The sequence below is a fragment of the Pelodiscus sinensis genome, chromosome 22 (genome assembly GCF_052426305.1).
Source record: "Pelodiscus sinensis isolate ZL-2025 chromosome 22, ASM5242630v1, whole genome shotgun sequence".
NCBI lineage: Eukaryota > Metazoa > Chordata > Testudines > Trionychidae > Pelodiscus > Pelodiscus sinensis.
Genome location: NC_143073.1, coordinates 1,960,013 through 1,972,822, shown reverse-complemented (window position 1 = coordinate 1,972,822; position 12,810 = coordinate 1,960,013). Strand labels below are relative to the sequence as shown.

Sequence of the window (12,810 nt, the reverse complement as noted above, 5' to 3'; positions counted from 1 at the left end):
AGGCAGGCGCTCAGGCCGGGCGCAGGAGGCAGGCGCTCAGGCCGGGCGCAGGAGGCAGGCGCTCAGGCCGGGCGCTGGAGGCAGGCGCTCAGGCCGGGCGCTGGAGGCAGGCGCTCAGGCCGGGCGCTGGAGGCAGGCGCTCAGGCCGGGCGCTGGAGGCAGGCGCTCAGGCCGGGCGCTGGAGGCAGGCGCTCAGGCCGGGCGCAGGAGGCAGGCTCTCAGGCCGGGCGCTGGAGGCGGGCGCTCAGGCCGGGCGCAGGAGGCGGGCGCTCAGGCCGGGCGCAGGAGGCGGGCGCTCAGGCCGGGCGCAGGAGGCAGGCGCTCAGTCCGGGCGCAGGAGGCAGGCGCTCAGGCCGGGCGCAGGAGGCAGGCTCTCAGGCCGGGCGCAGGAGGCAGGCGCTCAGGCCGGGCGCAGGAGGCAGGCGCTCAGGCCGGGCGCAGGAGGCAGGCGCTCAGGCCGGGCGCAGGAGGCAGGCGCTCAGGCCGGGCGCAGGAGGCAGGCTCTCAGGCCGGGCGCAGGAGGCAGGCGCTCAGGCCGGGCGCTGGAGGCAGGCGCTCAGGCCGGGCGCAGGAGGCAGGCGCTCAGGCCGGGCGCAGGAGGCAGGCGCTCAGGCCGGGCGCAGGAGGCAGGCGCTCAGGCCGGGCGCTGGAGGCAGGCGCTCAGGCCGGGCGCTGGAGGCAGGCGCTCAGGCCGGGCGCTGGAGGCAGGCGCTCAGGCCGGGCGCTGGAGGCAGGCGCTCAGGCCGGGCGCAGGAGGCAGGCTCTCAGGCCGGGCGCTGGAGGCAGGCGCTCAGGCCGGGCGCAGGAGGCAGGCGCTCAGGCCGGGCGCAGGAGGCAGGCGCTCAGGCCGGGCGCAGGAGGCAGGCTCTCAGGCCGGGCGCTGGAGGCAGGCGCTCAGGCCGGGCGCTGGAGGCAGGCGCTCAGGCCGGGCGCTGGAGGCAGGCGCTCAGGCCGGGCGCAGGAGGCAGGCGCTCAGGCCGGGCGCAGGAGGCAGGCGCTCAGGCAGGGCCCTGGGGCCAGGGCGTCGAAGGGGAATTCGGAGGCGGCTAGGGCTGGGTTTCCCAGCACGGCAGGAGGAAGCAGCCTGCGTCCCATTGGGATCTAACCACACTCCCCACTGCCTGTGCTCCCCTCCCTCGCTGCTGGGCCCTTCCGCCGGGCCGGGTAAGCTTCCCGGGACGAGTCGCAGGGTGGCTGGTGCCGGGGCGCCCGGCAGGGCGGAGTGGGGGGCTTGGCCCAGCTGTGCAGCCCCCCCCGCCGCAGCACGGGGGCGCGCTCAGAGCGCAGCTCTGCCCGGGGCGGGGAGCGGGGTTCAGAGGCTGGGCAGGGGTTGCTGGGTTGGGGATGGCGCCGACCCCTCCTCTCAGGCAGAATCCACCCCCCGCCTCCAGGGGAAAGAGGCCCCCGGAGCAGCCTAGGCCGGGATGCCTGGGTTCCTTGCCACGGCCTGGCTGCGTCACCCCGAGCCGGCCTTTCCCCGTGGGCCTCGGGGCGGCCCCTGGTCCCTGGGCGCGGGTGGGCGGCCGTCCTGGGGCTCTGCTAACGAAGGCAGGGGGGGAACGTTGGCTTTTCTCTCCTCACGGCCGGCTTGGGCGCTGTGCGGGGCAGGGCTGCAGCAGCGCGCCAGGCTGGGAAGAGCCCTGCCATGGGCTTAACCCTCGTCCACACAGGCCGCTGGTTGCCAGGCCTCCCGCGGCAGGAGGCCTCCGTGTTAGCGGAGCCGGCCCCACAGAATTCAGGCGGGTGAGAGGCCCAGGGAAGCCGGCCTGGCTCGGGCGCCCGTCAGGCGCAGGCCTGGCCCCACGCCAGGCTCAGACCCGCGGGGCCGGGCGGCGCGTCCCTCTCTCCGGCTCAGGCCCGAGGCTGCGATTCCGGCAGGCGCGCCTGGAGCCCGTGGCAGGGAGAGAGCCAGGTTGTGGCCAGGCCACCCGATAAAGTGGGTGTTTGCTCCATCGACGGACCTGAGAGCGGCCCGGCCCTTCTCCGAGCCCTGCCCGCTGCTCCAGTGGCTTCCGAGCTTCCCGGGCCCGAAAGGGCCACGCCGGCCCCAGGCCTGGCCCCTGGGGTGCGTCTACACGGCACCGTTATTCCGAGATAACCCTGCGAGCGTCTGCCCGGCCGGTCCGTGAGTCTGAGATCGTTGCGGAATCCCGGGCGGCTCATTCCGACGCCGGTAACCCTCCCGCCCGCTCCCGAGTCGCCGTGTCCAGAGCCGGCGCGTGCAGGCGCTGCGGCTACTTCGCAATAGCCCCTCCCCGCCGCCTCTGGGGCTCCCCATCCAGACAGCGCCTCTCCATTCGGGGAGCCGGCTCGGGCCTCTTGTGAGGCTTCCCTGCCGTGGAGACGTACTCCAGCCGGGCTTTGAGGACAGCACCTCGTCTTCATTCATTGCCAGGGCCGGCTCGGCGCCCCTTACAGCTGCCATCAGGCACCCCCATAGGCTGGCGCCGTGGGACGCTGCCCAGCTAGCACCCCCTTGTACAGGGCCGGCCCTACCATGAGGCGACTGAGGCGGCCGTCTCAGGTGCCAGACTGGGGGTGGCGCCTCTAGGAGCCAGTGTAGAACACGTGTCTGCGGCTGGTGCAGCTGCATCCTCTCTGCTCTGGATGCCCAGCGCGGGGGGAGAAGGACGGCACAGGAGACCTTCCAAGTGCTGGCCCAAGCGAGGGGGCAGGGGGCGTCATTTGAGCTCCCTCCTCAGGTGCCAGAATGTTGTGGGCTGGCCCTGCCCTTGAGTCTGGAAAGCTGACGGCGTATTGGGGAGCATTAGGGGGAGCGTGGCCAGCAGATCCAGGGAAGGGATCAGTCCCCTTTATTCGGCTCTGGGGTGGCCACATCTGGAGTGTTGTGGCCAGTTCTGGGCCCCCCACTACACAAAGGACGTGGGCGCATTGGAGAGGGTCCAGCGGGGGGGCGACCAAAATGATTGGGGGGCTGGAGCATGTGACCCACGAGCAGAGGCTGAGGGAGTTGGGTCTGTTCAGTCTGCAGAGGAGAAGAGCGAGGGGGGATTTGAGAGCAGCCTGCAGCTCCCTGAAGGGACGTTCCAAAGAGGCAGGCGAGAGGCTGTTCTCAGTGGGGGCAGATGGCAGAACAAGGAGCAATGGGGCTGAAGTTGCAGTGGGGGAGGTCTAGGTTGGAGATTAGGAAAAACTCTTTCCCTAGGGCTACGTCGACACTAGCCCCCAGTTCGAACTAGGGAGGCTCATGAGGGCGACTGAAATTGCAAATGAAGCCTGGGATTTAAATATCCCGCGCTTCATTAGCATGTTCCCGGCCGGTCGCCATTTTGGAAATTGACTAGCCCGGAAGAACTGCCCGCGGCAGAGAAGGGCGATTCCGAAATGAACCCCCTCCTTCGAGTGACCAGTTTAACCCTCATCCCATGGTTTGAGGACGGCACCTAGTCTTCATCTGGCGCTCTGAGTCAACGGGGGGCCCTTGGACAGGAGGTTTCACTAGGGGGCTAGTGTAGACGTACCCTGGGAGGGTGGGAAGCCCTGGGCTGGGTTCCCGAGGGAGGGGTGGAGTCTCCATCCCTAGAGGTGTTTCCGTCCTGGCTGGACCATGACCTGGCTGGGATGATTGAGTCGGGGTCGCTCCTGCTTTGGGCAGGGGGCTGGACTCAATGACTCCTGAGGGCTCTGCCTGCCTCAGGCATCTGTGGCTCTATGACTCCAGGTGATGGACACTCCACCGCTGTGGGTTCAAAGTTTGTGCCTTATTTCTAGGCCGAAGGACCCTCGCTGTGGCTCCCAGCACTTGGGTCCCCTCGGGCCTCGTTCGGTTAGCGCAGCGTCTGCTCTTGGGAATCTCTTCCCCACGCGTCACTCGGAGACGCCCCTCGGCCAGGCTGAGGGCCTTGGGTCACCCGCCTCGCTCTTTCCTGACCCTCGCGGGTCTGCCGGATGGCGTCCCCCTTGGAGCAGGCCCTTGGCATGCTGGTCGGCACCTTCCACAAGTATTCCGCCAAGGAGGGCGACCGGTACAAGCTCAGCAAGGCGGAGATGAAGGAGCTGCTGCTCACGGAGATGCCCAGCTTTGTGGGGGTAAGTTAAGGGAGATGGGCGCGGGGGGCCCCTAAGGCTGGGCCCGGAGGCTCAGCCTGGCCCGATGGCGGCTGAGCAGACACGCAGCCGGTGTGGTTCCCAAATAACAATAGCGGCCAATGGGGCATGTGTTTCCGTCGCTCCCAAAGCACTTTGCAAAGGATCCTCTGGGGAAACTGAGTCACGGGCAGGCCACTTCCATAAGCGCCCGCTGGCGGGAGCCAGGAACAGAACCCAGCTGGCCTGGCACCCGGCTCTGCGCTGTGACCCCTGCGCGCTCCTCCCTCGTGACCGGGGTCCCGCCTCTCCCCGCTGCAGGAGCAGGTGGACGAAAGCGGCCTGCAGCAGCTGATGAGGAACCTGGACGCCGACGGGGACGCGGAGCTGGATTTCCAGGAGTACGCCGTGTTCCTGGCCCTCGCGGCCGAGCTGTGCGACGAGTTCTTCCGGGAGTGCGCCGACGAGAGGAACCGCAAAGTCTGAGTCCGGCGCGGCCGCGGGGCGCACAATAAAGGGCTGGAGCCGGACGTGTCTGTTGTGTCTTGTGAGTGGGGGGCTGGGATCAGGCCCCTTCCTCCCCCCCCCCGAGAGGCAGCCCAGGGCTGGGCCCTGGCGGGAGTGGGGAGGGGGACGTGTCAAGCCACGTGCTGGGCAGAAGGGGCCAAGTCAGTCCAGCTCCGAGCTCTCACCCGCCGGCACAATCCTCATGCCCCTGCCCCTCCCCCAGGGACGGGGCATGTGGCTAGAACAGCCGGATTTGCCACCCTGGGCGGTGCCGGTCCTGGCCCAGCCCGCCGTCCCCAGCCCTGCGGCCGTGACACACCCATGGGTGGCTTGAGTAGGCCCTGTCCCCCCTTTTCATCCAGGCCCACCCACCCCTGCCCCTGGTGTTCCGACCCCCGCGAGCGGGGCTGGGGTGCAGCGCTCCGGCCGGGGAGCGGGGCCAGGGCTGTCAAGTCTCTTGCAGGGCGGCACCCTTTGCTTGCCAGGACGGGGCGTTCTTCCCGGCAAAAGGCTCTCGCTGTTTGGCGCCGAAAGGCAGGTGTTGGGCGCAGACAAGGGCTTGGACTGCTCCACCTCTGGTCTCCGGCTGGAGTAACCACTAGTCCCCACTCTCCCCGGCACCGGAACTGAAGCGAGTTCTCCGAACAGTCACCCCCCTGCTCTGCCTCCGAGCCCGGAACGGCGCCCAGCGCACCGAGCCGGGGGGGGGCTGAGGGTGCGAACGCCGGGTGAGAGAGGAAGAGGTGCCAAGGGTCGGCTAGGGGAGGGGCGGGGCGGCACCTGCTGCTGCCGTATCGGGGTGGGGAGAGGACACAGGAAGGGGGATCTACGGTGCAGAGGGGACCTAGGGAACTGAGACACATCTGCCCTCCAGTGGCTGCATCTCCGTAGAGCCCCCCCCGGATCCATTATCGCCTGCTTTGCCAAGCCCAGCGGCGGCTGACGAGCTGTTCGGGGCACAGCCCCCTCGCTGGGCGCCCAGCGAGAGCAAGACACGCGGGAGCAGAGAGGAGGAGCTGGGCCCAGCTGCTCCGGGACCCCGGCTCCCACTGGGCCCGGCTGCTCCGGGACCCCGGCTCCCACTGGGCCCGGCTGCTCCGGGACCCCGGCTCCCACTGGGCCCGGCTGCTCCGGGACCCCGGCTCCCACTGGGCCCGGCTGCTCCGGGACCCCGGCTCCCACTGGGCCCGGCTGCTCCGGGACCCCGGCTCCCACTGGGCCCAGCTGCTCCGGGACCCCGGCTCCCACTAGGCCCGGCTGCTCCGGGACCCCGGCTCCCACTGGGCCCAGCTGCTCCGGGACCCTGGTCCCTGCTCCATCATTCTGAATGTCCAGACACTGCCTGGGCACCTCTTTCATGACCAGCGGTGCCCTGTGCAGTCCGGTGTCCTTAATCCCCTGGGAGCTGCCCACAGGGCCTGGGCCCTGCTCCCCCAGCATTAGCAACCCCCCCCCAGGAAACAGCAGGGTCTCCTCGTCTCCTACAAATGAGAAACAGATTCCCCCCCCCCCCGTTGGAATTAGCCCCGCCCCTGGCCCACGCACCGGCTCTTCTCGAAAACCAGAGACGTTTTCCATGGCGGGTGCCTGCTCCTCCCTGGGCCCCCCCCCGAATCGCTCCCCCACCTCATCCACTGAGGCAAGAGCCCGCCCGCAGAGAGCCAGCCCCCCCCGGCCCACTGTGCTATTTCTACAGGCCACCGCCCCCCCCCAGCCAGCCAACGGCTTCCACTGCACAACCCCTCACTTTTTCCACCGCCCCAGCTCTGAACACACCCGGCTCTCTCAGGCCTTTCGTAAGAGCTGGCCCGCCCCACGCCCCGGGGGACCCGCCGCTTCCCACACGGAAACTGACACCAGATTTAACCTGCTTCTCCATGGGGAGACCAGCGGCAGAGCCGGGCCGGGGGGGGGGGGGGGGTGTTGAGCCACCAAAGGGATCTTTAACTCGACGATTTAAAGGGAAACGTGTGTCCAGTCCCGTCCGGCGCCAGGGCAGGGTGTTCCGCGGGATTCTTGGTGCCTGGTTTCCGCGGGTTTCTGCTGCGTTTACTCCACACGCTGGGGATTCGATTCGCTGTCGTGTTTCCTTTGCCGGGGGGTTGTTTCCTAGCCTGCGTTCTCAGGGTACGCGCCCTGCCCCCAGAGCCGCTCACAGAACGGCCAGCTCAGTGGTTTGAGCGTGAAGGGGGCCATTTAGCGAGCAGGCCAAACGTGTCAGGGAGGGAGCTTGGTCCTGCCGTGAGGGCAGGGACTGGACTCGGGGTCCCTTCCAGCTCTAGGAGAGACGTACATCTCTCTATTATTATTAGCCCGGAGCCCCCAGCTCCAAAGGGCTAAAAGCTGAAACGCCGGCTCCCAGATTGCCATGAAAGAGACAAGGCGGACCAGAGCCGCGGGCGCTCTGCCTGGTGCGGAGCAAGCGGCACACACCGCCACGGCGCACTGACTACGGGGATATGTCCTGCAAACATGATGTGTTTATCCGCACCTCGCCAGGGGGACAGGGAGGGGCTCGTCACCCCCTCTCCGGAGAGGGGAAACCGAGGCACAGAAGGCGGAGCCAGGAAGGAGCCGGGTTTAGGGGCCTACGTTCTGGCTCCACTCTGATCCGCAAAACTCCCGCCGCACTTCGTAGGCACCAAAGCGTCACCGGGCACCTGCGGCTGCCTCTGGGTAGGCAGGTGGGCCCTCCGCTCGGGCCCACAAAGACCTGTGAACCGGGCGGAGGCAGGCGCGGGCTGCCCCAGGCGTGCGCCAGGCCGGAGATGGCAGGCGGGCGCGGCGTGCAGCTCCGAGCGCAGTCCCGTTCAGACGCGGGGTGGAGGAGCAGCAGCTGGCGCCCAGGTAGCTCCGCCCTGCGGCGAGAGGGGAGGGGCAGACGCAGGTTCGATCCCCCACTAGAGGAGGAGAAAGGTAGGGAGAGACCCTCCCTGGAGCTCCGTGTGCAGGGGGTCCCGGGGCCGCAGGCTGCCAGAGAGGCCCATGAGGTCCGCGCACCGGGCTGACGCAGGCCCTGTTGTTCCCCGGGCAGAGCGCTTAGACCCACACCCAGGCTGGCTTTCCAGACAGCTCCTCCATCCCCATGCCGGGCTCCGGGCGTGGTCTGGAAGCCGATTGGTGCAGCTCTGGGGTGGGGCTGGCTTGGGGCTGTTTCCCAGACGCGCCGGCGAGATGAACACCCACGGCTGGGACGTCACTGCAGCTGGTAAAGCAGGTTCCCGACCGCCCCACTCGCCCGCTCTCGCTTGGGCCTCTGGGACCCTTCCCCGAGCTGCTCGAGTCGGTGAGCTCCCTTCCTAAGGTAAAGGCGTCCTGCCCGGGAGGGGTGGGCCTGGCTCGGCTTGAGGGCGTTGCCCCAATGTTCCAACGGGGGGAAGCCACTCCCCAGAAGCGCGGGCGGTGGGCTACTGGTGGTGCACCTACCACATGCCGCGGTGCACAGAACAAAATTTATTCCGCCCAGGGATGGATGCAACGAGCGGGCCCCTGGTGGTGGAGGCTTTGGGCGAGATGGGCCGCGAGTCTGCCCATGTGTGCGGCGCAGAGGGTGGTGCCCAGGGAGACAGGGGAGCGGGGGAGTCCTGGCAGGGGCGGGGAAGGAGGGTTGGGAGGCTGCACCCCTGGCGAAGTTCCTTTGGCCTGTCTCCCTGGCTGGCTCCCAGCCCGCGCCGCACTGCTTTCCAGGCCAGATGGGGTTCACTCGGCGCCCCCCTGGCAAGCGGCTGTCCTGCCCGGCCCGGGATCACTCCAGGGGCGAGGGACTGAACCCCAGGGGAGGCGGCTGGGGCCACAGGCCCCCGGGCTGGGGAGGGGAGAGCAGGCTGGGGCCTGTGGCCTGGTCACCCCTTTGATCCCAGAGTCTTCCTCATCTCTGCCCTTCCCCCGGCCGGCAGTGCTGGGCGGGCGTGTTTCTCCACCTCCCGGGGAGGGCGGGGGCCTGGCTCGCCGCACTGGAGGGGAGAACTGGGAGCAGGGACCCTCACTCCTGCAGGGCCCCGTTAATCCATTCCCCCCGCGGAGCGCCCGGGAAACAGGCCAGGAAAAGGCCGGGCCTTGGCCCGAAATTGGCCATCCTCAGCACAAAGATTATCGATCTCTCTATCGATCTCTCTATTGATCTATTTATCTCTCTATCGATCTATTTATCGATCTATCGATCTCTCTATCAATCTATTTATCTCTCTATCGATCTATTTATCGATCTATCGATCTCTCTATTGATCTATCGATCGATCTATCTATCCCCACCTCCCATCTATTTATCTATCTGCTCCTGCCTTCCAGCCCCCCGGATGTCGGCCTTCGTAGCCCCGCAGACCCTGCAGCAGGCGCTGGCCGTGCTGGTGTGCACCTTCCAGCGCTACGCCAAACAAGAAGGCAACCGATTCACGCTCAGCAGGAGGGAGCTGAGGGAGCTGCTGGAGACGGAGCTGCCCAGCCTGGGCAATGTGAGTAGGCGGGCGAAGGACGGGGGTGCCGCGGCTGGAGAGGAGCCGTTGGGAGGAGACAAGAGCTGTCTCGACCCAGAATGGGTTCCAAACCACGGGTGACAATAATTCCCAGCACCCGGAGGTCTCAGCTGCACAGACCCAGCAGGAGCGACCATCCCAGAGCTCAGTCTAATGTGCACAGGGTGGGAGGGGAAATAGGCACCGAGCGGGGAAGAGAGGTGACCAAGGTCATCCAGCAAGTCAGTGGCAGAGTTGGGAAAGAGCCCAGTTCTCTGGTCAGTGCCCTATCCACTAGGCCACGTTGCCTCTTGACTTTTTGTTTGTTTCTATTGTATTTTTCCTTGTCACGTGTTATGTACGAATTCCCTCCAGCTCTGTCTGAGTGCCAGGTCTGCAGGCCCAAGACCCATGCTCTGCCGCCGGAGCTAGACGAGTAGCCCTGGTAGCAGATAACAGGGCAGGCTGTTCTCAGAGCACCACGGACAATGGAGGCGGGCAGTGACCTCAGGAGGCAACAAGTCCAGCCCCCCGCCCAAGGCAGGACCGACCCCAACTCAATCATCCCAGCCAGGGCTCGGTCAAGCTGAGACCCTTAGGGGCGGAGATTCCACCCCCCCGCCCAGGGAACCCATCCCCGTGCTTCCCACCCGCCTCGGGAAATCGCTTTTCCTAATCTCCAATCTAGGCCTCCCCCACTGCACCTGAGCCCCATTGCGCCTTGTTCTGCATCCGCCCCACTGAGAACAGCCTCTTGGGAACCCCTTCAGGGAGCTGCCGGCTGCTCTCAGATCCCTGTGATGGGGTGGCTCACAGAAATCCCCTTGGCGTTGTCCCCCGATGTGCTAATCACGCTACTGACGCCTGCTTTCCTGCCCTCGGGGCTCCCCATGCCCCGTCCCACTGGGCCAGCTCCTCTGCTCCCCCCCCCCCGGGCCAGGAACCGCATTTGGGGTCCTGTCCCCTGCAGAGCAACGCAGACCGGAACCAGTTCCGCTCCGGGAGGGCTCCGCGCCCTGGAAACCAACCCCCACAAGGGACCAATCCCCAAAATGCATCTTACGTGGCGAAAAAGTTTTCCGCAAGGGCTCCGTCTGCACTGCAGCGCTATGTCGGGATGTGGGCGGTGTCCCGAAAGAGCTAACCCGTGTGAGTCTGTAACTTGAAATCCAAGGAGTGCTCCTGCGGCACCTTAGGGTGCGTCTACGCTGCTATGCAAATTGCAGGACTTATTTCAATCTTCGTTCGAAATAGCTGAGTTCTAAATTTGGTGCTGTCTACACGGCACTTACTTCGAAATGAATCGCTATTCCGAAACGTCCCTTGCTCCTCGTGGAACGAGGTTTACAGGGACGTCGGAATAGAGAGCCCGTTCTATTTCGAAATAACGGGCGTGCTCAAAAGACGCGGAATAGCTATTTCGGGATATCGTCTGTATCCAGAAATAACGCTGCAGTGTAAACGTAGCCTCGGAAACTAACCAAAATCTATAGAATCAGGCGCTTTTGTAGGCACAACCCACTTCATCAGACGAACGGGAGTCGAAATAACAGAAACCAAGCGATCTATATAACAGCAGAAGTACCTGTCAGTTGTAGGACCTGTGTTCATGAGGCTAAGTGGACTGGCCGTGTGTCATCCTTAGCGTTTGATATGGAAATGCAAATATTAAAGGTGAGCGAAATTGGCTTTGGAATGTGCCAGCCAGTTAATGGCAGTGTTGTTTTCAGGCCGTCATTGTCAAGTCTCCGTGGAGTCTCAAGTCTTAATTTAAATAGCAGCCGTGTTAGTCTGGTGCAGCTGAAACAAAAGACAGGACGGTGCCGCACTTGAAAGACTAACAAGATGGTTTATTAGGTGATGAGCTTTCGTGGGCCAGTCAAGTCACTTTTGTCCAAGCCATCAATATCGGCATTTCCCGACACTGTTTTCACCAAGTCGATTTAACAAAATGCGCACGTCTCCAGTTGAGGCTCAAGTCACAACCAAGGAACCCGAGTCGAGTCTCAAGTCGAGTCACCTCGGCGACTTACGTCGGACTCGAGTTCGAGTCGTGGGACTCGGGTCAACAGCTCTGGTTAATGGCTTTGTTGGAGATGAATTCCGGTTCTGCCGACTCTGTAATTGGTTCGTTTGCAAAGCAACGAGCTGCCCTCTGGCACCTCTGCCTTGCTCTGCACTAGGGCTTGATTTCTAAATAACCCCCCTGCGCTCACGTTAATAAGCGGAGAGTCCCCACGACCAATCCCGTTTTTTCGAAACACCGGGCTGGTTATCGCACAATCTGTGCTCCTGCTTTCCTCGGGGAATGACGCGAATTTCCAAAAAGGTCTTGTGAGCCGGCGGCCGCGTGGACGCGCCGGTGCCGCTATTTCCAAATAACGGCTCCCCAGAGTCATTCGACGTAATTACCCCCCGTGCTCCCTGGGGGTCTAAGTCGGGGTAGGGCCCCACATTCACGCTGCCTGCCTCGGGTTCACTGGGAGGCTCCCCCGGCGTGGGGACGCGCTCGTTCGATGTCATCTCGGGAGTTATGACGTCGATTTCCGTTATTTCGGTTGTTCCTAGCGTAATGGTGCCCTTCGAGGCTAGCCAAAGTCTGGGGAATCGGGGCTTCCGTGGGGGAGACCCACTTCCTCAGGCGCGCTGGAGAGGAGTAACAGCATCCCAGGGAGGTCTCCTAAGGGGCCACGAGGCTGCTTGTGGCTTTTACCCACGGGGGCGGGGGGGGGGGTTTATCTTCCATGAAGACCAGCCCCTGGATGGCTCCGTGGCACTTTGCAGGCGGGATCCCTTGCCCGCTGTTCTAACCGCTAGGCCATCTGTCCCTGCTGGCCGCTCACCTGCGTGTCTGCCCCTAGGTCCAGGTGAAGGAAGGTGCCTTCGAGGAGCTGATGAGCATCCTGGACACTAACGGAGACGAGGAAGTTGACTTCCAGGAGTACATCCGCTTCGTGGCCGTGGCATGCACCTTGAGCCACGAGTTCTTCTTGGACTTCCCCGCGGCCCTGCCCCGTGGACAGTGAAGCTGCCCCGGCTGGCGCAGGGCCGCTGGCTTGGGGGAGGGCACCGGTGCAACGCAGAGGAGCAGAGTCCCCGGCCCAGCCAGCGGCCACGGTGGAACCTCCTAGCTGTACCGAGGGCTGGACTCCGGCGAGGTGAAGTGTGCACCCCCGATCAGTCATCTTGCCTGTCTTGCGTTCACAGTTCATGTCTGGGCGGGGCAGGGCACAGACACTTCTGACAGAAGGAGGGGTTGCCAGCCTGAAAAGACCGAGGAACAGGACAGTGCAGGGGCTATGACACACAGTGGAGCTGAGCGGAGTGCATCCAGCAGAGGGCAGCAGCGCGCCAAAGCGCATGGTCGGCCATGACACGCCCTTCCGAAAGTGCATTCAGTGACACAACCCGGAATCCGCCACGTGCCTCGTTGGGGTTCAGTAAGACCACGAGCCGGGTCCCGGAGACGCCCCGATGTTGCCAGTCTCGGGGAAGGTCCCCTCTTTTGCCCAGCTCAGAACGGACTGCCGTGCCACGGGGCGTGTCTGGGGCGAACGGCTCTATCAGCGCCACTTCCTCCTGCAGCTGGCTCCTCGCCAGCCGTGGGCAAGGCCTCTCTGGGCTGCCTCGCCGACTGGGGTCTCCCCACGCGTCCTGCCAGACTGAATAAAGCCTTGGTTGAAACCTGGGCCCGGCGAGCGTCCAATCCGGAGGGTGCGTGTGAACACAGGCGGTGGGGGCCGACTCCGCCGGGGGAGGGGACCCCAGGACAGACCCAGCGTGCCGCACGCGCCCACGCCAGGCT

General features: G+C 65.2%; 2 protein-coding genes across 4 annotated transcripts; both read left to right on the top strand.

Moving 5' to 3' along the window:
- The first annotated feature begins 1,025 nt into the window (after window positions 1-1,025).
- Window positions 1,026-4,577, top strand: S100A2 (S100 calcium binding protein A2). Its single transcript, XM_075907836.2, has 3 exons — window positions 1,026-1,164; window positions 3,733-4,050; window positions 4,369-4,577. Exons 2-3 carry the CDS (start codon window positions 3,910-3,912, stop codon window positions 4,531-4,533), a joined length of 306 nt encoding a protein of 101 aa, XP_075763951.1. The 5' UTR covers window positions 1,026-1,164; window positions 3,733-3,909; the 3' UTR covers window positions 4,534-4,577.
- On the top strand, window positions 1,038-12,694 carry LOC102462057 (protein S100-A2-like). 3 transcript variants are annotated; one of them, XM_089772259.1, is made up of 3 exons: window positions 1,038-1,164; window positions 8,842-9,005; window positions 11,867-12,694. In XM_089772259.1, the coding sequence occupies exons 2-3, from the start codon at window positions 8,850-8,852 to the stop codon at window positions 12,029-12,031; spliced, it is 321 nt and encodes a 106-aa protein (XP_089628385.1). In that variant the 5' UTR covers window positions 1,038-1,164; window positions 8,842-8,849; the 3' UTR covers window positions 12,032-12,694. The 3 variants fall into 3 exon arrangements, with proteins under 3 accessions (XP_089628385.1, XP_075763944.2, XP_014433499.1); XM_075907829.2 differs by lacking the exon at window positions 1,038-1,164 and adding an exon at window positions 6,267-7,840; XM_014578013.4 differs by lacking the exon at window positions 1,038-1,164 and adding an exon at window positions 6,479-7,858.
- The last annotated feature ends 116 nt before the right edge of the window (window positions 12,695-12,810 follow it).